Below are 23,348 nucleotides of genomic sequence, written 5' to 3'. Positions count from 1 at the left end.
ACCCAGTATGGCATTCCAGTGTCTTCAAGTAGATTATGTCTTTGGGAACAGAAGTGATTCCATGTCATGAATCCCGATTATTCAGGTGACAAGCTGCTAACCTTTTATTCTCCCATAAATAACTCTGGTAGCCCTGATAATGTTTTGTCTTTCCTGAAAGTCTGATTAATTGTTCCTAACATGCTCCACCAAGCAGTAAGAAGAAATACTGGCCATTTTTTTTCTAAAGTTGAGACAAATTGATGCAGCAAAACCTGAGATGAAGAGTTATGTGCTTTAGGTTCAGAATAACTGTTAAGGGTAATCTGGGTTCACAACCAAGGTTGTGGACTGTTGAGCAGAGTACCCTACGCATGAAAACGACTGAGACTGGTTGTATACAATAACAGTCACTTGCAGACAAACTGGGGTTTGATATTCCTTTACTTTTAGGGAAAAGGCAAAGTCATAGTCCAAAAACAATTCCAGGTCATACACATATAAAGCCAGTCAGAGATGTTACAAATATCAACTCTTCTTACCAAATGTAGACTTGTACAACAAACAAGGTCTTCTTTCAGTTCTGCAAAACACAGTTCAATACACAACAGTCAGTAAATATTGAGGAATCAGTAACTAGCCATGATCAAGCCACGATCATAAAGCTCAAATATATAGTTGCTGCATATCATCAGGTAACAATGCTGTAGCGTCCCTGTAGATTCCCCACAAGCCATAATTTAGTTTCCCTTTTATACATTGGCTACAGAGCTCAGCCAATCAGGAAGCTTGCATGATGCAGCCTTAAAGCAATATAATACCTTTCTTACTGCAAACATACGTGGTTAGTTTATATATTGCCTGGCCAACTGGTTAGGCAAATAACAATTTCCTAACATACTCCCCTTTGGACAGGTCAATATATAATGCCTTACAATCTTAGCCCATAACTCTCACAACATGTTTTATGTCTAATCGCACCGTGTGGTTTAGTAAAATGATCGGCAATATTATTTTCTGACATACAATGCTCCAGTTGTATCATATCATTCTGTATACATTGCCTTACATTTAGGTATCTAATGTCAGTATATTTAGAATTGTCCAGGAGTCTTGTTCTGAGCTGCATCCTCATATCCAGGCACAGGAGGGTGGGAGGAAAGGAGGGAGATGGAAACATTTTTTTTAAAAAAACAAACAAACACATTGCATACTGAGAGTTAAGTTAGTATAAAACTCGTAATGTCAATCTGGTCTCAGGGTGAGCATATAATCTGTGCTGGTATCTTGTTTCCCTAAAATCGGGTTCCATGTTGTATTGATAACCTTAAGTGCCAAGCGTCTGAATGGACCAAGGCTTGGTCCATGACTACCAACTAGCTCTGCTACTGGTTTGGCACTTCTGCTTCCCTATCTCTACTATAGCAGGGCAAAAGGGTGATGTCACTTGCCGATAATGCCATGTAATCGGTCATTTGCCTTTTATTTCTTGCTAGATGAAAAAAAAAGGGGGGGGAGAAGCAACCTTAAGAAAAATCTCGCTAACCTTTTCCACAACTTTGAATAGATTCATCTTATATAACCAGAATAGGGAACTTGCAGATCTCCAGATGTGATGACTCAACATTCCTTATCATTGGCCATGCTGATGGATACTTCTGGGAATTTTAGCTTGGCAACCTCTAGAGAAATTACATGTGCCAACTTCTGGCAAGAGAGTGAACTAATTATAATTCTTAGGGACCCAAAATGGTCCCAGTCACTTACAAGTGGAATTGCCAGCAGGCTTGGGAGAACTTAAAGGCTGGTAGAGATCCCAGCGACTTGAAAAGAGACACCTCTAAGGAGGGGAGAAGACAGTAAATGGAGTAGTTCATGGAGACTGAGTCACATGAAATATTACCTGAGGGTGGGGGGAAATTAAAAGGGGAATGCAAGAAAATATTTGGAGAAAGAGTTTGGCTAGCTAGCTAGAAACATAGTCATGGGTTCTCTTGGTTCCATCAAATAATTTAAAACAAGGTCCACTTGTTCCTCTTTGAAAGATGGTTCTCGGTCCCTTTTTGTAATCCTAAATTACAACTCTTCAGCAGAGGAAGGAGGATGAATGCAAAGAGTGGTGGAAAACAGGACTCTGGCAGGAAGCCTTTTCGCGGCATGGCACAGCCAATATGGGCCCTGTGAACAAGAGAATGAACAGTCAGAAAGGATAGGGAGAGAAGATCTGATGGCCTGACAGCAGGAAAGGGGAGAAGTAAATGTGTACTGCTTAGGCTAAGTGCCAGGCGGGAGGTTCTGATCTGTAGCCTTTGCTTCCAGATTTGAAAGTTCCAAAGCAGCAGAATGGAAAATAATCACACCATTTCCTTCCTTGTTCTTTGTTCTTGTGGGAAACTGGGTGTCCTAATTCTGTGATGCCATTACAATAAAACAGTGTTCTTAACCTGAAATTGACTCCTGGACCCACTATGGAAGGGGTCATGCCTTCATGCAGGATGTTTCTTTGATTTCCCTGCCTAGCCTATGATTCTGGGTCCACTTAACCAAGTGCTACTACCAGGCCTGGCTCTGCTTAGCTTTTTCAGATTAGCCTAGGTCATTTTAGTAGAGAGCAAAAGAGGAATCAAACCATCCTGTTGCGGCTAATGGCAATAGTCTTCAGGTCCTTAAGTCACTGGTGTTGACATTTTCCCTCAAGTTAAATTTATAAGCAAATAAAACAGATGAGACAGTTGTGTTTGCAATTGCTAATGTATTTCTAGATGAGGATTTTTTTTAATGTATATCTTGTCTCTGCTCCCCAGAATATATCACTTTTTCCCCTTTTTATGGCCTTTTTAGTTCTCATAAATGAAGCCATAAATCATAATCTTCAACACAGTGTAATTCTTGAAAAAAACAAAACATGCTAAATCACATTTGAATACAACGCAACATATGAAGGCAGTCACCATATTTTTTTCTCTCTCTCTCTTTGTGTGTGTGTGTGTGTGTGTGTGTGTGTGTGTGTGTGTGTGTGTGTGTGTGTGTGTGTAAAACAGTTTTTCATTATCTTTTAACAGAACTGTATATCACAAGATTTACCAATTTATTTGTCACGCTCAGTTCCCTGGGTATTTTTGAGAGGAATTCTAGGTGGAAAGAGAAGGTAATTCTTGAAATAGAATGCAATGGGTTGAAATGTCAGAGAGAGGAAAGGTTTTGTGTATCTGCTGAGCAGGACTGCAGGTTTACAGGCAGCAAATGTAGGTGGTGGTATTTCTGATAGGTTGGCCTTTCCTTAAGCAAGCGCCACAAATTATTTGGAAACGACAGCTGTCCATGGTGCTGAACAATTTGCTAGCTTTCCACCCCTTGCCTTGAAGTTGCATCTTGAGTTAGATATCATTAGACTCTGACATGCTTGTGGTTACTACCAAAATTAATTTTTTAGAAAATGAAAGAGCTAATCTTATCTTCCTATCTTCCTAAACAGGGCAGCGTTTCCACACCCCGTATGAAAAAATAAGCCTGGTTCACACACCCTTAGTACATGTAGGTTAGAGTTTTGCCACATACAATGCAAATATAACTATGAAGGGTTCAGGAACTTCATTATAACAGTGTTGAGGTTTCAGGAATGAGAATGAGCATCCATCATGTGATCTGACAATCTTGCTCAATAATTTGTCTTTTGTCATAATTTGAATTATTGAAGATGTTTTCATAGATTCTAAATGATTTGCATATAGGATATTTAAAGTGCATCCTTCTTACACACTGACTTCTCCCTTGCCCTACATCTGGAGAAGAAGCCCTACCTAGGCTCTTGAATAGTTATGACAAAAATTGGAACATTGCATGTAGATTTTCCTATGTTGTCTTTAGCTAGTTTTGTCTGATATTCATTCTGCTACCACAATCGTGTCAGTGTGAGCTTGGTTATATATAGATATCTGAAACAAAACACCTGCAACTCACTTGATGTATTTATAGTATTTCTAACCGCCATCTTCACGCAGATTCCTGGCAGTATGTATCAAATCTACACTGATAGACTGGAGATTGGGACTGCAAATTTCAGGCAGTGCCATGCCTGACATTTTTCTCTGGAGGGCTAAGGACTTTTTCCACAATTTTAACTGATTTTTGAAAGCTCAGCAGCTAAGATTTTTATCTGACCATGTAGATTCTTTCCTATGTTTGTTATTTTACACCCGAGTTTTATGATGCTGCTGAGATTTTTGAACTGGTAGGGAAGCCCTCCAGAATGATACGTCAGCATGAGAATATTATGCTAGAGAAAGAAATTTAGAGGTGGTACTTAGTATTTTTAATGGTCAGCCACCAGAAGAAATGTATTGACCAGAACCAGGCTCTTAATACATCATGTTAAAAGGAGGGAAAAAATTCAGTACTGACTGTCTACTTCAGTGCTCACTTCAGATGAAAAAAAGATGTCTCAATAGATGTATATCAGCAGTGTATTACCAGTAGCATAAACCAGAAGATGGGATCCTTTTACATTAAAAGGCATTAGCTTTTCTGAGATATTTTAAAATATTGTGAAATGTTTAAAAACAAAATTAAAATATGTTTATTTAATTTTTAAACAACATTTATTAGTCTCAAAAGGTGCTAATAGACCAGATACAGGTAGTCCTTAATTTGCAAGAGTTTGTTTAATGAATGTTCAAAGTTACAATGGCACGAGAAAAAGAGGCTTCTGACCGTTTTTCACACTTGCAACATCCCCGTGATCATGTGATCAAAGTTCAGATGCTTGGCAACTGGTTCATATTTATGACAGTTGCAGTGTCCCGTGGTCGTGTGACCCCTTTTGTGATCTTCTGACAAGCAAAGTCAATGGGGAAGCCAGATTCAATTAGCAACCATCTTGCTAGCTTAACACCTGCAGTGATTCATTTAACACCTGTGGCAAGAAAGGTTGTAAAAAGGGGCAAAACTCACTTAACAAATGCCTCACTCAGCAACAGAAATGTGGGGCACAATTGTGGTCGTAAGTCGAGGACTACTTATATCTGGCTATCATAAACCAACATGGCTCTTTTCCTTTAATGTTTAAGTAGCGTATCATTTTTTTCAGATGTTCAAAAGACCAGATCATGGCTAGTGAGAGTCTGGAAGTAAATACATTCATCAACATTAATCATCATCACCATCTTCATCATCATCTTCATCATCTTCATCATTATTTCCAAAAGGTTTTTTTTCCCCAAAAAATAATTGTCGTAAAATAGATTTGAACATGATTGTTTAGAAAGATGGAGTAGATTTGTGCGTTACTTTCCTTCTCCTAATTTAAATTTCGTGCTTGAGAGAGAAAAGAAAGTCCTGTATTTCCCACCTGTCATCCTAGGAGAAAAGATGTGGCCCGTGCTCTAACCTTTTTCATTTTTTTTCCCCCAAAGGTGGAAAAATTTGCCAAATACTTGGATCCAAATGATCTGGGCAAGATCAGCTTCAAAGATTTCTGTCATGGAGTATTTGCCATCAAAGGTAGACATTGTTTTTACAATTATTCTGTGAAATGTTACTGTTTATCAAGAATTGTGGTAGTATTGAACATGGGAGTGACAAAAAGAATTAACATTTTGAAAAATTATATTCCACAACACAGTCCTTTCAGCAGTTCCAAAAAGGTTCCACACACATTTGCTCTCTTCAGGTGACCCTCCAGGTGGCCTCAATGACTCTCAGAAGGAATGCTAAGGAATATAAATCCTTTCATTCCCCATCATTCAGTCAGAACTGAAGAAGCTTCTTGGATGAGAAGCAAAACACCTTCAAGGAAAAAAAACAAAAAAGTCCAGTTGCCTCTTGAAAGAGCACCTTTGGGACAACCATGATCTGGATGACTGAGAATCTCCATAGACATGAAACTCAAGCATGGTTTCTCCCACTGGGAAAACACCTCTAGTTGTGCTATTATTACTATCAGGTTAAGGAAAGGAATGCTAAGGTTAAAGTTAAAGATTAAGACATAAACTGACTCTATCTTTGTTCTTCAATTACCGTATTTTTCAGACTATAAGACACACCTAAATTTAGAAGAGGAAAACCAAAAAAAAAAAGTTTTTGGCCTACCTTTTTTTGGGCCTTTTCCAGTCTTTTTTGGGGCCATTTTTGAGGCTTTTTTCGGCATGTTTTTTCGGCTTTTTTCAGACTGTTTTTGGGGCTTTTTTGAGGCTGTTTTTGAGGCTTTTGGGGGGGCATTTTTGAGGTTTTTTCTGCCCTTTTTTGAGGGGTTTTTGGCCTGCTTTTTCAAAAAAAGCCATCGACCAAACAATGTAGGTTGGCGACCCCCAGGGGGAGGGCCTTCTCTGTGGCGGCACCGGCCCTGTGGAATGAGCTTCCTCCGGGGTTACGACAACTCCCCGACCTCCGGACCTTCAGACGTGAACTGAAGACTTTATTATTTCAGCGAGCTGGACTAGCCTAAGAATAAAATATTTTAGCTAAATTTTAATCGGTTTTTAATCGGTTTTTACCGTTTTAGTGATTCGGCTATGATAATATTTAGTTTTAATTGGATTTTATATTGCTTATTTATTATATTGTCTTATTTTAATATGCCTGTGAACCGCCCTGAGTCCTACGGGAGATGGTGCGGTATAAAAGTATGATTAATAAATAAATAAATAAATAAAAAATGGGCCAAAAAAGCCCCCAAAACAGGCCAAAAAAGCCTCAAAAATGGGCCAAAAAAAAGGCCTGAAAAAGACTGAAAAATGGCCTGAAAATAGGGTGTGCGGAGGCCAAAAAAAAATGGCTGGCAGGTGAGCGGGGCTTCAGCAATATTCAGTCTATAAGATGCACAGACATTTTGCCCCTTTTTGGGAGACAAAAAAAGTGCGTCATAGTCTGGAAAATGCGGTGCTTCTTAATGCTTACTTCTTATGTATCTTTTATTATTTATTATTTATTTATTATTATTTATTAAATTTTTATACCGCCCTTCTCCCGAAGGACTCAGGGCGGTGTACAGCCAAAGATAAAACACAAAATATATACAATTAAAACAACATTTAAAACATAGCAGATTATAAAAGGTTGATAATTAAAAATTTAGATTTTAAAATTTTAAAATATTAGCAAAACCCCAAATTTAAAATTCAACACTATTATGCCAGTCCCACTTGAATAAATAAGTGTGTTTTGAGCTCACGACGGGATGTCCGAAGATCAGGCACTTGACGCAGGCCAGGGGGAAGTTCGTTCCAGAGCGTCGCTGCTCCCACAGAGAAGGCCCTACTCCTGGGGGCCGCCAGCCGACACTGTTTGGCGGACGGCACCCTGAGGAGACCCTCTCTGTGAGAGCGTACGGGTCGGTGGGAGGCATAAGGTAACAGCAGGCGGTCCCGTAAGTACCAAGCTGGTGTAGATAGATCAAGCTGGTGTAGATAGGTGAGTCTCCCTTCATATTATCCTTAAAACAATCCTGTCATGTAAGATGGTCCTCTTGATCCAGAGGAAACCTGAATCTCTACTTGCTGCTCAACAGCCCTATACTACCCTGACTATTATAATTAAATTATTACTGGAGATCAACCCCCTGCTGTCTGCATGATGCCAAAATGATCTGTGAGAGCTTGCACAGCACTTCTTTGGCTTCAGAAATAAATCTGTGTTGCACCCCATTTGTGCTGTACCTAGAGAAGAACCTTTTCCCCTCCCTGCAAAGTGATTTGGCATTTTAATGTACACAATCGGTGAAGCCTGAAAGTCAACATCCGGGTTTCACAGTGAAACCTGGCACCCTTACGCACAACTCTTGTTCTAAACGTTTTTGTTGTTATTTGTTTGGCTTGTTTTATTTTGCTGGGGACAGGAGTACGCAGGAATCCCACAAGAGACAGGAAACTGCTGCATGGGTACTCTTCAGTGCTTTACTATGGGAACTAGGGCAAAAATTCTCTGCATCTGACGAATAAAGCTGATTTCTAAAAAAAAGACGTATATGCTGAGAGATGAAAAATAAATGAAAACTCTGCGGTATTTTTTTATTTTTTTTTTGGCACAGAATCAAACACACATCAATATTGTATATACATCTGATATAATGTCTCATGCTGAAGGCCTTGAAGGTGGGTTGGAGGGAAAATAATTAAGCCTAAAAGGTAAAGGTTCCCCTCGCACATATGTGCTAGTCGTTCCCGACTCTAGGGGACGATGCTCATCTCTGTTTCAAAGCCAAAGAGCCAGGGCTGTCCGAAGACGTCTCTGTAGTCATGTGGCCGGCATGACTCAACGCCAAAGGTGCAAGGAACGCTGTTACCTTCCCACCAAAGGTGGTCCCTATTTTTTCTACTTGCATTTTTACGTGCTTTTGAAACTGCTAGGTTGGCAGAAGCTGGGACAAGTAACAGGAGCTCACCCCGTTACACGGCAGCACTAGGGATTCGAACCATGGAGCTGCCGACCTTTCGATCGATAAGCTCAATGTCCTAGCCCCTGAGCCACCGCCTCATTATACAATGTCATTATTCTAATAGGCATCATTTTTTGTGTTTACTCCACACTGGAGTTGTGTACATTGTACCATAATTATTTTCCTTCTGTTTTAGGCAGCTCTCACATCCTCTTTCCTGGCACTTATTTTCCATTAATTTACAAGTAGTCCTTGACTCACAACCACAACTGGGTCCAGAATTTCCGTTGCTAAGGGATGCAGTCATTAAGTGAGTTATCTCATGACCTGATTCTATGACCATTTTTCCATGGTCCTTAAGTGAATCATGTGGTTGCTAGGTGAATCACACAGTTATTAAGCAAATCCGGCTTCGTCAATTGATTTTGCTTGTCAAAAGCCAATTGAGAAGATTGCAAGCGTGAACCTGGGACTGTAAGACACTGCAACCATTGTAAACGGGAGCTTGTTGCCCAGCACCTGAGATTGTGATTATGTGACCATAAGGGGTGGTGTGATAACTGTTATTTTGAGAATGGGTCATGAGTTACTTTTTCTGAGGCTGCTGTAATTTTGAGCCATTGTGAAAGGTGCAGTTGTAAATCAAGGATCACGAGTAGTTGGGATTTTAATCTTCTAATTTCTTTTCATATCCAATTCTTTTCTTGCTGTCATTTCATTCTTATTCACAGCTGTGTTTCGTCAGTGTTCATTTTTTTCCTAAGACCCAGTTGATACAACCAGATTGGGGTGGTAAGTGAATACCTTCACTTACCTTCGCTACCGGTTCGCAAATGTGAGTGTGTGTGCATGAGTGCATGTGCAGAGCATCAAAAACGTGGATAAATGAGATGTGATTATGTCCGGGAAGGTCGGCGGAGCCACCTGTAGCCGCTACTAGTTCGCCTGAACTGGATAAAACCAGCTGAATATCACCAGATAATTGTCTGTCTCATGCTCAGAATCTTTTTAATACTTGTGTATGTTCTACTGATTGCTCCAGTGCTTCATCATAAACAATCAAAGTACTCCTGTTTTTGATTAATTCCTTTGTCATTTGTACATATAGACTTAGTCTTAAGGTATATTTGAAATAAATCAACCTATTTCTAAGTTTATATTCAACACATTCTGATTGATTCTTGGGCCTCAAAATAGCCCAGTCTTTTTTTCTTTACTCGTACAGCTTGTAACCACCAATTCATATATTCGTATCACTTAACTCCCACCCCCACCCCTGGATGGAATTTGTTCAGAATGTTGCACATGTTTCCTCCAAACTCATCCTTGATTCTTCCATTATCACTATCACTATCCATAACAGGCAACTGTTCTGCCTAACAAGATGCTCAACTTGTTAGCTGGAAAGCTAACAGCCTGGGTTCAAGACCTGTGTGCCACGTGATAGGGTGAGCTCTCATTACTTGCCCAGCTCCGGTCCACGTAGCAGTTTGAAAGCATGCAAAGGCAAGTAGATAAATAGGTACCACTTTGGTGGGAAGGTAACAGCATTCTAAGGCATCAGTGGTGTATAGTCATGCTGGCCACATGACCACAGAAAATGTCTTCGGACAATGCTGGCTCCCTCAGCTAAGAAATGGAGATGAGCAACGCCCATAGAATCGGATAATACTGGACAGGGGAAACCCTTACCTTTATCTTTAACAGGCAACTAGTGCCAACCTATGAATTTCGATTTTTACACCCACAGAATGTATGTGATACCAATTCATATTTCATGGTATACATATATTTTGCTGTTTGATTCGTAACTCAACCTACTTCTTCACTTCTGCATAGGTATTCATCAACTCCATTTCATAAGATCAGACTATCTTCATTCAAATTATATGCTTGCTTTTCGCAAATATACAATATAATTATTTTCCTTTCCCCCCCTTATAATTAATTAGTTCATGTCTAAACCACTTTATTTTCATGTCTAACCCACAGTTCATGTCTAAACCACAAAAGGAAAAAGTAGATAAGGTGACCAGTCTTGGTGGTACCCAAACCACATGCCACATTCCCTGGTAAGGAGTCGCATTTGGCTCATTTTGGCCAGCATTTTGCAGCAACCGTAGCCAGCTAAATTTCAAGGGAGATGGGCAGTTAAAAATATGAAATGTAAATAATGAATAAGTAAAGAAATAAATATATAATCCAAATATGCTTATGTTATCTATTCTATGGCTCTGCAATCTAGCAATAAAATTCAAGCCAAGGCACTGCACCATGTACCTACCACCAATAAAGAAATAATGCAGTCTCCTAACATATTCTGTCTCAGACTATGCTAAAGAATTTACCAAACTAGTAACTCATCCCCCAATTTCACCCTCACTCTGCCTCTTCTTAGACAAGTACCTTATAAAACAAAACACATTCTCCCTCTAGTGGGCAAATTTATCCTCTGCAGGGAAAGAATAATTAGGATTTTTTTAACCTGATAAATTTGCATCATTTGCTGACTGGGAAATGTAGTTTGCAAATATTATCTTCTCTTTCTCTTTCTTTTGAAACTCCCTCTCTATAATCTGAGGCTTAGAAAGTCAAATGAATGAATATTCATTCCCCACAGCTTCTGATTCCTCAATCGGATAAATTTAAGTAGTTTAGTATAAGTGAATTTCTTTCCTTCCTGCGACTGCATACTTACATATTCCAAGAACCATTCCCATATTGTAGGGAAGCAAGTCCAGATCAGTGGTGAGTCTCTACCGGTTCTCCCTGGTTCAGGCGAACTGTTAGTGAAGTTGGCAGGGGAGGCTCCGCCCACCCACCTGGATGTCATCATGGATGCTCTGCGCATGCGCAGAAGGTTCTGCACATGCGCAGAAGCGCTCACGCAGCCCCAGTTCCAAACTGGTAGCAAAGGTAAATGGAACCCACCACTGGTCCAGATGTGCAGTCAGGTGTGCTCCTGGCAGAACGTTGCAGCCAATCCTGCCTCTCTAGCAGTATAGTATAGAATAGAATAGAATAGAATAGAATAGAATAGAATAGAATAGAATAGAATAGAATAGAATAGAATAGAATAGAATTTTTATTGGCCAAGTGTGATTGGACACACAAGGAATTTGTCTTGGTGCATATGCTCTCAGTGTACATAAAAGAAAAGATACCTTCATCAAGGTACAACATTTACAACACAATTGATGGTCAATATATCAATATAAATCATAAGGATTGCCAGCAACAAGTTATAGTCATACAGTCATAAGTAGAAAGAGATTGGTGATGGGAACTATGAGAAGATTAATAGTAGTGCAGATTCAGTAAATAGTTTGACAGTGTTGATGGAATTATTTGTTTAGCAGAGTGATGGCCTTCGGGAAAAAACTTCTTGTGTCTAGTTGTTCTGGTGTGCAGTGCTCTATAGCGTCGTTTTGAGGGTAGGAGTTGAAACAGTTTATGTCCAGGATGCGAGGGGTCTGTAAATATTTTCACGGCCCTCTTCTTGATTCGTGCAGTATACAGGTCCTCAATGGAAGGCAGGTTGGTAGCAATTATTTTTTCTGCAGTTCTACTGGTGTGGGAAACTTAGTTACTGGTGTGGGAAACTTAGTTACCTCTCCTGTTATGTTTTATTTATATGTAATCATGTATTAACTGCTAACCATTTTGTGACAAATATTTGAGAATTGTTTCATTTAGGTTCCACCCTTTCCTTGAAGAATTGGCACATATGTCTTTCCTCAATGAAACCTATTAGACATATATATTAGACACCAGGGCCTCTGGTGGCTCAACGGACTAAGTCTGTCTGTTATTAACACAGCTGCTTGCAATTACTGCAAGTTCAAGTCCCACCAGGCCCAAGGTTGACTCAGCCTTCCATCCTTTATAAGGTAGGTAAAATGAGGACCCAGATTGTTGGGGGCAATTAAGTTGACTTTGTATATAATATACAAATGGATGAAGACTATTGCTTAACAAATTGTAAGCCGCCCTGAGTCTTCGGAGAAGGGCGGGATATAAATTAATATATATATATATATGTATATATATATGCAATAATAGAAATAGAAAAGTGCATTAGTGAAATGGCGACTTAAAGTCTTTCTCTCGTGGAATGATAGCGATCAGGTTTTTTTCCATTTCTTTGATAAAGAGCCAGTTGAAAGAGTGACAAGGAGCATGTTTCTTCAATGCAGATTTTAAACACAGTAAATTGTAGACTTCCAAAACATTTTCCAAAACCGCAAGTGATTTTATGATTTAATAAAATGCAAATTGAGAAATCAATAGATGTTTTAACAAAATACATTGCCAGTTAGCAGTTTTCAACAATCCAGACCCTTGTTCCAAAAGGTGCTTTTTCAAAGAGGCAATTGGACTTTCTGTTTTTTCTTTGAAGATGTTTCACTTCTTATTCCAGAAGCTTCTTCAGTTCTGACTGGATGGATCTGTACCCCACCACTCAGTCAGAGCTGAAGAAGCTTCTTAATGAGAAGCAAAACGTTTTCAAAGAAAAACCAGAAAGTTCAGTTGCCTCTTGAAAAAGCACCTTTGGGACAACCATGACCTGGATGATTGACAATCTCCATAGACATTTAGCAATCCAGACTCTTCTTGCATTATATCAAAATGTTTCAAAGGAATGATTATCAATTTTTTGGTCTAGAATATTGATACAACATTCTACCCACAAGCTAAAAAAAAAAAAAAAAGCATTGACTTGCAATTATAAAGTTAGGTTCAAACCAGAATATACATTTTTTACACTTTTGCCCTAAATTCTGCCAAACCTGCCTTGCAGTCTGAAAGACAACCATCTTTCAGGTAAAGGAAGAACCCACGCCCTTGCCAAAATTTTGGAAAGATCAAGTATTAATTTTCTACATATGTTATACATAGAGTGAGGGGATTTCCCTACATTTTTAAATTAGCCCTATGGTAATACAAACTTCTGAATATGCACAGACTAAAATATAAAAAGTTTACAAGAAACTAAATAGCAGTTTATCAAAGGATGATCCTTAGCAACACCTACGTAGTAGATCACACCATTAATCTATCAGACAATATCTCTTGACTGGCTGGAGAATTCTCGGAATTGAATACATCTTAAAAGTTGCTAAGGCTGAGGAACATTGCTCTATATCCTCCAACTATCCCCTTGAACCAGCTTCTCCTTCAGTATGTTCTGATAGCTTTCCATGAAGACCTTTGATATCTATAAGTCCACTATCTGTTCATTGTCTCTTTTGCTACAGCCAAAGAACCAAACTCAATGCAACAGGTCAGATATGGGCATTTGTTTCATTCATTCACTGTGCTTGAAACAGTTTTCTCCTTGCTAATGGCAGAAGTGAATCAGGCCTGGTATTTTTCATGTACAGAACAGGCTTTATGCGCAGAGTATACCTTTGGATAAGCTATTCATATCTGTTCAAGCTCATCGGATTTGGCCTGTAGGCGAATACTTGGAGAAGAAAAAATAAACACATATGAAATTGCCAGAAGACAGGGAACAAAGGATGTTGGCAAATGTTAGCTTACCTGCACATTCATTACCTACACATTCATTATGAAATTGGCATCCATCTGTTCTCACATCTTTGATCTCCCTGGTCAAAGTTTTATTACACATTGAACATTCCATCGGATTCTTCTAATTGACTGTATGGTGGTTTTTTTCAGTTGTGCTAGTTAACATTTATTATCAGAAAATTTACAATGGAAGCAAACACAGATGAGCCCGAGAGAAATGAAACATGGAACACATTTCATAATAGCAGAGTTGGAAGGAGCCTTGGAGGTCATCTAGTCCAACCCCCTGCTCAAGCAGGAGACCCTATGCCCTTCCAGGCAAGTGACTATCCAGTCTCTTCTTAAAAGTGTCCAGTGACGGAGCACTCACAACTTCCGAAGGCAAGTGTTACACTGGTTAATTGTTCTCACTTATTAAATATAAATTATAATTATATAATTAGTCATATATACAATTAAATATAAATTATTATATAAATTATAATATAACTATTATAATAGCTAGTTATTTGCTGTTCAATGCAGGTAGTCCTCGATTTACGACCACAATTGGGAAACAGAATTTCCCTTGCAAAGCAAGGAGGTTGTTAAGTGAGTCACACCCGATTCTATGACTTTTTTGGCACAGTTAAGCAAATCACTGCAGTCGTTAAATGAATCAGGTGGTCATTAAGCAAATCTCGCTTTCCCCATTGATTTTGTTTGTTGGAAGTTGGCAGGGAAGGTCACAAAGATCACACGACCCCAGGATGCTGTAACCATCATAAATACATGTGGGTTGCCATCCCCCAAATTTGGATCTTGTGACCATGGAGATGCTGCAATGTTTGTAAGAATAGAATAGAATAGAATAGAATAGAATAGAATAGAATAGAATAGAATAGAATAGAATTCTTTATTGGCCAAGTGTGATTGGACACATAAGGAATAAGTCTTGGTGCATATGCTCTCAGTGTACGTAAAAGAAATTGTGTACCTTCATCAAGAATCATAAGGTACAACGCTTAATGATAGTCATAGGGAACAAATAAGCAATCAGGAAACAATATCAATATAAATCAAGCAACAAAGTTACAGTCATACAGTCATAAGTGGAAGGAGATGGGTGATGGAAACGATGAGAAGATTAATAGCAGTGCAGATTTAGTAACTAATTTGACAGTGTTGAGGGAATTATTTGTTTAGCAGAGTATAGTTAAGTTAGAACAGTTTGCAAGCCACTTTTTTCAATGCTGTTGTCAACCTCTAATGGTTGCTAAACGAATCATTGTAAGTCAAGGACTACCTGTAGAGCAAAATGGGGTGCTTGCCATCCACAAGAGTGAAATTAAACCATTATTAGTCTTTTCAGTGATGTGACACAGAAATTTGTCACTAGGTTTTCTGCTTTTCCTTTAAAAAAAAAAATACATTGGGTCCTTATGAATGCACTGGTGCACATTTGGGGGAAAAAAATCTGAAGAACTGGAACTTCTTCATGCACGTCTCTCCCATGCCCCAAAACTATAAGATCTTCCTCCTCCTCCTCCTCTGTTCATATAGACATTTGACAATACAGTCAATAGACTAAAACATTTCTTGCCTAATGGTGATGCATTAACTTCCCGCATTGGCATTTTCTAGGCTGCCAGCCAAGCTTATGTCTGCATTAGGAAAACATATGTATCCCTGTCTGAGACTAGCCTGGGTCACTGCCGCCTTTCATTTGCATTGTGCTGTCCACAGGGACCGAGCAAGATGTCTGCGAAATAGAGAAGGAGCGGGAGATGTGATGATCGTGGATTAAGGACAGCTTACCCTGCTCAGCAGATACAACTTGACACAGCTGATTCAGATAACGCAGTAATGCCTCCATGTTTGCAAGGCGCCTGCCAATGAGCGCTTGTTCCTGAACAGAACGATAAGCTTATGCCTATCTTTCTGTCACATGAGCTTCCTATCTGTAGATGGGTGGTTGCTTTAGGAAATAACTTCCTAAAGCCAAATAAATAAATAAATAAATAAATAAATAAATAAATGTTTAGTCTGATCCAGATTATTTCTTCAGATTCATCTCAACACTAAGCCACTACCAGGTTCAAGATTGTTGGAGAAGGTATACCATTGATCTCCCAAGAAGGGTAAGATGTAATTCATGAACAGCTACAGAAAAAGAGTCGGTAGGTCAAGCAAATGAACTGTAAAACAGAGCAAGCAAAGAAACAAACAAACAAACCAAAAAGACACAGGAATTAGTACCTTTCTATCACAAAATTTCTGGTACCACCACCCAGAGAGCTTATATATATATATATGATGAGATATATACAGTATATGATAACCATCTGTCTGAGATGGTGTAGGGTTTCCTGCCTGGGCAGGGGGTTGGACTAGAAAGCCTCCAAGGTCCCTTCCAACTCTGTTGTTATTATTATTATACCTATACATATACATATACACATACATATACATGGGTGAAATTCACTTACCTTCCTTACCAGTTCACAAATGTGTACGCACCATCATCTGCGCATGTGCAGAGGCTTAAAATGTCACAAAAAAGCCACATCATGGCATCCATGTGGGTGGGCGGAGCCTCCTGCAGCCTCCGCTACTGGTTTGCCCGAGCCAGCTAGAACCAGCTGAATTTCACCCCTCCATACACATACATGCACGCACACACACAATATATATATATATTTATTGGGTTTTTATCGTTCCTTTATTAGTTTATAAGTGGCAAAAATACACAATACTCCTTCCTCCTCCTGTTGTCCCCAAAACAAAACTCCTGTGAGGTGGGTTGGGTTGAGGGAAAGTGCCCAAAGTCACCCAGACTGTTTTCATGCCTTAAGTGGATGTAGAATTCACCACCTCCAGGTTTCTAGGCCAGCACCTTAACCACTAGAGACTAGATCAAACTGGCTCTACAGGCAAAGAACTACGTTGGGTGGGGATCATGGGCATTCAACCTCTCTAGAGGGAGCCAAGCTGGAGAAAATCCATGAAGGAGAAACAGATGTTGAGATACAAATCACTTTATTTTTCTTCCCTGGAACGGGATGGATGGAAATTAAACTGTCATATAAGACTTTGGACAGTTGAATGGCTTTATTATGGCTGCATGGTTACTTTAATATCTTACGCAAAGGAGAGTTTGACTGAAGGCTGGGATTATTCTAACAATGATGAATGATAGCAATGGACGCACTCCATTTATTCTGTTTACACACGTTATTAGATGCTCTGTACTTATTGGTTCCCCCCCCCTTTTTTTCCTGATAACTCACATTAATAAACGTGCCTCCTTTCCCCCTCGCCCCAACTCCCTTGCAGTGAGCATGGCAGCTTATACCGAGCTCATTTGTGCTTTAAAGACTCTCCTGAGATACAATGGCAGGAGACAGCTGTGTGACTAATGAGCTTTTGTTGTTAACATCTAAAGAGTATAAACAGAAAAATAAATTACCTCCTGCCACAGAAGCACGGGAAATCTACTGTAAAGAAGGGGCGGGGGGTGGGAGAAGAGTGAGGAGAACCGTCGTTCAATTTGTAATGATAATTTCCATGAAACACAAAGAGCCCATGCGTGTAGAACTAATTTAATACTCACCGGATTATACACACGGAGGCTTTTCCCTAATACAACATTTCCGATATTTTACCCGGTTCAGAGTTCATCAAGCTTTGAATGTCGAAGAGACTGTATTTGCTAGCATTTACCGTGGTACAAACAGGCGGCAACGTGTTTTTCCGTCGGGGTCCACGTGATGTTGCTTTAATCTCATTCCTAGCCTATGAGTAAGATGGATGTAAGTCATCCTTCTCTGTATGGGCGTTAAAGTAATTTTCCCTCCTTATCTGTACTGCATCCAATGGCAGTCCCCAGGTATATGAAACCAGTGAAACTTTGCCATCCTTTGTGTCAAGGGTGAAGTTAGGTGACCAGTGGCAAGTGGGATTAACGTAATGCTTATTGGCTGTTTCGGTGTCATGTGACTACACGAGCTTCCTCCAGTCAGTTTGTTTACTGTGTTTCTGCTGCTATGTAAAAAAAAAACCAAAAAAAAAACGACACAATGTGTGTCCACTGCAAAAGTGAAACTTATAAAGGCTTGAAATGGCATAATAGCAGAATATTTTTTTTATTTGCATTTATATCCCGCCCTTCTCCGAAGACTCAGGGCGGCTTACACTGTGTCAAGCAATAGTCTTCATCCATTTGTATATTATATACTGTTGGAAGAAATATCCATCTGGGTTCAGTTCCAAGTGGGGACAAAGACACTGGAAACATGGAGGCTGCTTGGAAAGATGGTTTAATGGTGGTCAGGATCACATGGCTTGAGTTCCTGAACAGAAAAGGGGCGAGATCCTGTGTGCCCCCTGGTTTTATGCTTTTTCTGAGCTTTGAACTTTCTGGGGCACACGAAGAGTATCCTGATTGGCTGTCAGACTCCCAGGGGGTGGGGGTCTTAGCTAACATTGTAGGTTGTCTCTCAAGCTTGCTTGAGCCTTGCCATGTGGTAAGATTCTGTTGCTAGATGGGTAGGGGCTAATCCTATCTTTGTCATGTAGACAATGGACTGGCTCAGGCCTTAATGGCCCATTGACAAAGATGGCAGGAAGTTGCTTTGACTTTAAAACATGTTTCTCCATTTCTCATCCAGGGAAATATATTTTCCCTTTTAAATATTTTCTAAAATATTTCATTCTTCTAGGAGGGGGGTGGGTGCTAAATTCCTACAATACAAAGTCAACTTATTGCCCCCAACAATCTGGGTCCTCATTTTACCTACCTTATAAAGGATGGAAGGCTGAGTCAACCTTGGGCCTGGTGGGACTAGAACCTGCAGTAATTGCAAGCAGCTGCTGTTAATAACAGACTGCATTAGTCTATTGAGCCATCAGAGGGACCTCTGTCCCTTCATTCCCATTACAGATAGTTCTTGACTTACGGCCACAATTGAGCCCAAAATTTCTGTTGCAAACGAAATATTTGTTAATTCAGTTTTGCCCCCTTTTACGACCTTCCTTGCCACAGTTGTTAAATGAATCACTGCAGTTGTGAAAATCAGTAACACGGTTGTTAAATGAATCTGGCTCCCCCATTGACTTTGCTTGTCAGAAGGTCACAAAAAGGGATAACTTGACCCTGGGAGTCTGTAACCATCATAAATATGAGTCAGTTACCATTACAAGCATCTGAATTTTAAATCACATAGTCATGGGGATGCCACAACAGTTGTAAATGTGAAAAACACTTTTTTCAGTGCAGTTTTGACTTTGAATGGACACTAAATGAACTGTTGTAAGTAGAGGACTATCTGTACTTTCCAGATAGAACATGGAGAAATATACACATTGGCATGTGTTACCTGTTACCCATACGAAGGGCAATAGAAATAGCATTTAGACTTATATACGGCTTCATAGTGCTTTACAGCCCTCTCTAAGTGGAGTACAGAGTCAGCCTATTGCCCCCAATAATCTTGACTCTAAGGCTGAGTCAACCTTGAGCTGGTCAGGATCGAACTATTGGCAGTGGGCAGAGTTAGCCTGCAATACTGCATTCTAACCACTGTGCCACCATGGAATGGTGCTGCAGTGCACTTAAAGAATGGAAAGGAGCGGCACTAATTTATGGCAGTTGAGCCTGTAGGGTGACTAGACCAGTGGTGAAATCCTGCCAGTTCTGTCTGGATTGCGCGAACCGATAGCGGCAGTAGCGCATGGTTCGGTGAACCGGTAGCGGCAGCAGCACGAGGCTCTGCCCACCTGCCCAGACATCGTTACCTCCTGGTTTTAACCAGGAAGTAATCCGTTTTTGACCCTCTGCGCATGCGCAGAAGGCTTTGCACATGTGCAGCGGGTCAAAAATTGGATGTGGCGATGGCATGTGCGCGCACTTCCGAACCGGTAGGGAAGGTAAGTAGATTTCACCCCTGAACTAGGCTACAATGAAATTTCAAGAGGACAAGGGGCAGGGGCTCCTTTAAAATGGCGCTGGCAGTATAGTGAACATGCCCATGTACTCTCTGGAGAAACATTTCTGTTTTGAAACTGAACTGCTGCCCATCGCTATTTCGAGGACATTCGATTCAATATAGTGGTTAAGGCACCAGGCTGGAAACCAGGAGATCATGAGTTCAAGTTCTACCTTAGGCATGAAAGCCAGCTGGGTGACCTTGGGCCAGTCACACTCTCTCTGCCCAACACACCTTACACGGTTGTTGTTGTTGTGGGAATATAGGAAGTATAAGAATATAGGAGTATTAGGTATGTTCACTGCCTTGAGTTATTTATACAATAATAAAGCTGGGATAAAAATCTAATAAATAAATAAATCACTACTCCAGAGTTATTGTTCCGGTAAAAACTCTGTTTATTAAAGTCTTTTAATCTCTTTTCTTTCTAGTGGGGTTTGTTTATTTATTTATTTATTTATTTAATTAGATTTTTATGCCGCCCTTCTCCCGAAGGACTCAGGGCGGTTTACAGCCAGATAAAACAGAACAACAGAATAAATACAAGATAAAATAATATTTTAAAAACTTATTAAATTTGGCCCAGATTAAAATATATTTAAAACAGTAAAACCCACTAAAAATTAAAAACCAAATAAGAACTAAAATTCTATGCCAGTCCTGCGCGAATAAATAAATATGTTTTCAGCTCGCGGCGAAAGGTTCGAAGGTCAGGAAGTTGGCGGAGTCCTGGGGGAAGTTCATTCCAGAGGGTGGGAGCCCCCACAGAGAAGGCCCTTCTCCTGGGGGTCGCCAGCCGACATTGCTTGGCGGACGGCACCCTAAGGAGTCCCTCTCTGTGAGAGCACACGGGTCGGTGGGAGGCAATCGGTAGCAGTAGGCGGTCCCGTAAGTAACCCGGCCCTAAGCCATGGAGCGCTTGTTGTAAGCGCTTGTTGTAAGTCCCCCGCACTGCAATTCTTTTTCTTTTTTCTGTAGGGAGAAATAGTCATTTACTTTTCCTGGCATCTCTATTTTGATTTAAAAGATTTGATTTTTTTTAAAAGGGTCCTTATCTACTTTGTCAGCAACAATAGCAGGACATTAATGTTATAAACAAATATATGTGCTGCTGCTTAGGCGGAGAAATGGATCGAAAAACATTGCAATGTAATAGCAGGTTCATTCCTGGACTTTCCCCCATTTTATCAGTTCTCCTGGAGAAAGAATTTCACATTTTACACAACAGGAATGTTACCCGCTGCTTTTAAAGTAACTTGCCCTTTTTATGCCCTTTCTACTGCTCAGCGTGAAAACATAATTATTTTTCTTTCTGAGGGACCAGGGAATTAAGCAACTATATTTAACTTGAAAATGAGACATAGCCATTGGGTTTTCTTTTTTTTTTTTTTAAAGGGCAAAGGCTGAGTTTATGTGTAACATGCTTTTTTCTCAGGGAAACTGAGAAATAGCCAAAAGAGGTAGGTACTCCATAGAGCCAGCAGTGCTTCGCTTCAAGTTGCTGTTGGGTATTTTTTTTTTATGAATCAGAAAAAAATGAGACTTGTAAGGCATTAAAAAGTAATTTAAAAAAGGGGGGGAAATGTTTTTGTTTTTTAAAACTTTTTCAGTAAAAAAAAAAAAAGTAATTTAGCAATAATATATAGGTAGTCCTTGACTTACAGCCATTCATTTAGTGACCGTTCAAAGTTACGTCACTGAAAAAAAATGATTTATGACCATTTTTCACACTTGCAATCATTGCAGCTTCCCCAGGTCATGTGATCAACATTCAGGCGCTTGGCAATTGATTCATATTTATGACAGGATCATGTGATCATCTTTTGCGACTTTCTGACAAACAAAGTCAATGGGGGAGCCAGATTCCCTGAAGAACCTTGTTACGAATTTGACAGCTGCAGTGATTCAGTTAACAGCTGTAACAAGAAAGGTCATGAAATGGGACAAATCTCACTTAACAACAGTCTCATTTAGCAATAGAAATTTTGGGCTCAATTGTGGTCATAAGTCAAAGATTACTTGTAATTCTTTTCTATTGTAGGAATTTAGCACCCACCCCCCTCCTAGAAGAATGAAATATTTTAGAAAATATTTAAAAAGGCAGAATATATTTCCCTGGATGAGAAATGGAGAAACATGTTTTAAAGACAAAGCAGCTTCCTGACTCCCCCCCACCTTTGTCAATGGGCCATTAAAGCTTCAGCCAAGCTCACTCAACCCCCCACCTTCCTCAATGGACCATCATTTGCAACACAATAGAACAGAAACTCACCACATGGCAAGGCTCAGGCAAGCTTGAGGGACAACCTACAATGTTAGCTAAGACCCCTAGACCACCTGGGAGTCTGACAACCAATCAGGGTACTCTTCCTGTGCCCCAGAAAGTTCAAAGCTCAGAAAAAGCATAAAACCAGGGAGCACACAGGATCTCAGCCCTTTTCTGTTCAGGAACTCAAGCCATGTGATTCTGACCACCATTAAACCATCTTTCCAAGCAGCCTCCATGTTTCCAGTGTCTTTGTCCCCACTTGGAACTGAACCCAGATGGATATTTCTTCCAACACTATGATACTCATTCTGGGGGCCATGGATTTTTTTTTTAAAAAAACCCCTATACTTTGTGTGATGGAGACTCCAGCATGAGATTAATTGAGCCCGAACAGCATTAAACTTCATCCATTTTGTGATGTTAACTAATCTTCCATGAGATGCAGTCCTAGAGATGCGCCATGAAAGTGGGGTCTCTCTAGGCATTTCTGACTTTGTGCTTGCTTTGGTTTTCACCTCACCCAATCACAAGAACTGTAGGAAGGTAAAATGGAAAAAAAAAAAAGGTATCAGTGGAAGAGAAGACATTCCCTCAAACCCATGTGCTCTTCTAATAAAGGAGAATATTTGTAGCTCAGGGTTGGTACGTGGGGTCCTTGGTGCTCTCTCTCTCTCATTACCCTAACTAGGTAGCATCATCAGGACTAGCACCGATGACGTTAGCTAGTGTAGGTAATGAAACATCTGCAAGAAAACAACCAAGCTCAGAGAGCACTAAGGACCCCTGTGTGCTCTTCATGTGAAAATTATTTCACTCATTTTTGCCCCTTTTATTTCTCTTCATTGGCTTCTGCTTCCTATCATCAGCTGCAGCTTCAGAACCCTTGTTGTGTTTCATTATTTATGTATTTTTGTTATTAATCATTTATGTATTTATTTATTATGCCATCTTTATTATTTTTATTAATAACTCAAGGCAGAAAACATACCATATACTTCTTCCTCCTACGTTCCCCACAATAACAATCCGGTGAGGTAGATTGTGCTGACAGAAAGGGCCTGGTCCAAAGCCAGCCTGCTTTCATGTGAAAGGAGGGATTTGAACTCCCAGTCCCCCAACTTCTAACTTAGTGTCTTCACCTCTACACCAAACTAGTTCTAGTAATACTACTAGCAAATACTAGCAGTATTTGCTCCATTAATTGTACCTGAAGTATTTATTTTTTTAA

General features: G+C 39.9%; 1 protein-coding gene across 2 annotated transcripts in view; it reads left to right on the top strand.

Moving 5' to 3' along the window:
* The window catches only part of RAB11FIP4 (RAB11 family interacting protein 4), a 213,138-nt gene that overhangs the window by 62,313 nt on the left and 127,477 nt on the right, over positions 1-23,348 (top strand). For both annotated transcript variants that reach the window (XM_058173106.1, XM_058173105.1), the window contains exon 2: positions 5,391-5,478. In XM_058173106.1, the coding sequence (XP_058029089.1) occupies positions 5,391-5,478 (88 nt within the window). The remainder of the gene's footprint in view (positions 1-5,390; positions 5,479-23,348) is intronic.

The sequence above is a fragment of the Ahaetulla prasina genome, chromosome 2 (genome assembly GCF_028640845.1).
Source record: "Ahaetulla prasina isolate Xishuangbanna chromosome 2, ASM2864084v1, whole genome shotgun sequence".
In the NCBI taxonomy this organism is placed as follows: Eukaryota; Metazoa; Chordata; class Lepidosauria; order Squamata; family Colubridae; genus Ahaetulla; species Ahaetulla prasina.
This window is presented reverse-complemented; position numbering and strand designations above follow the sequence as displayed.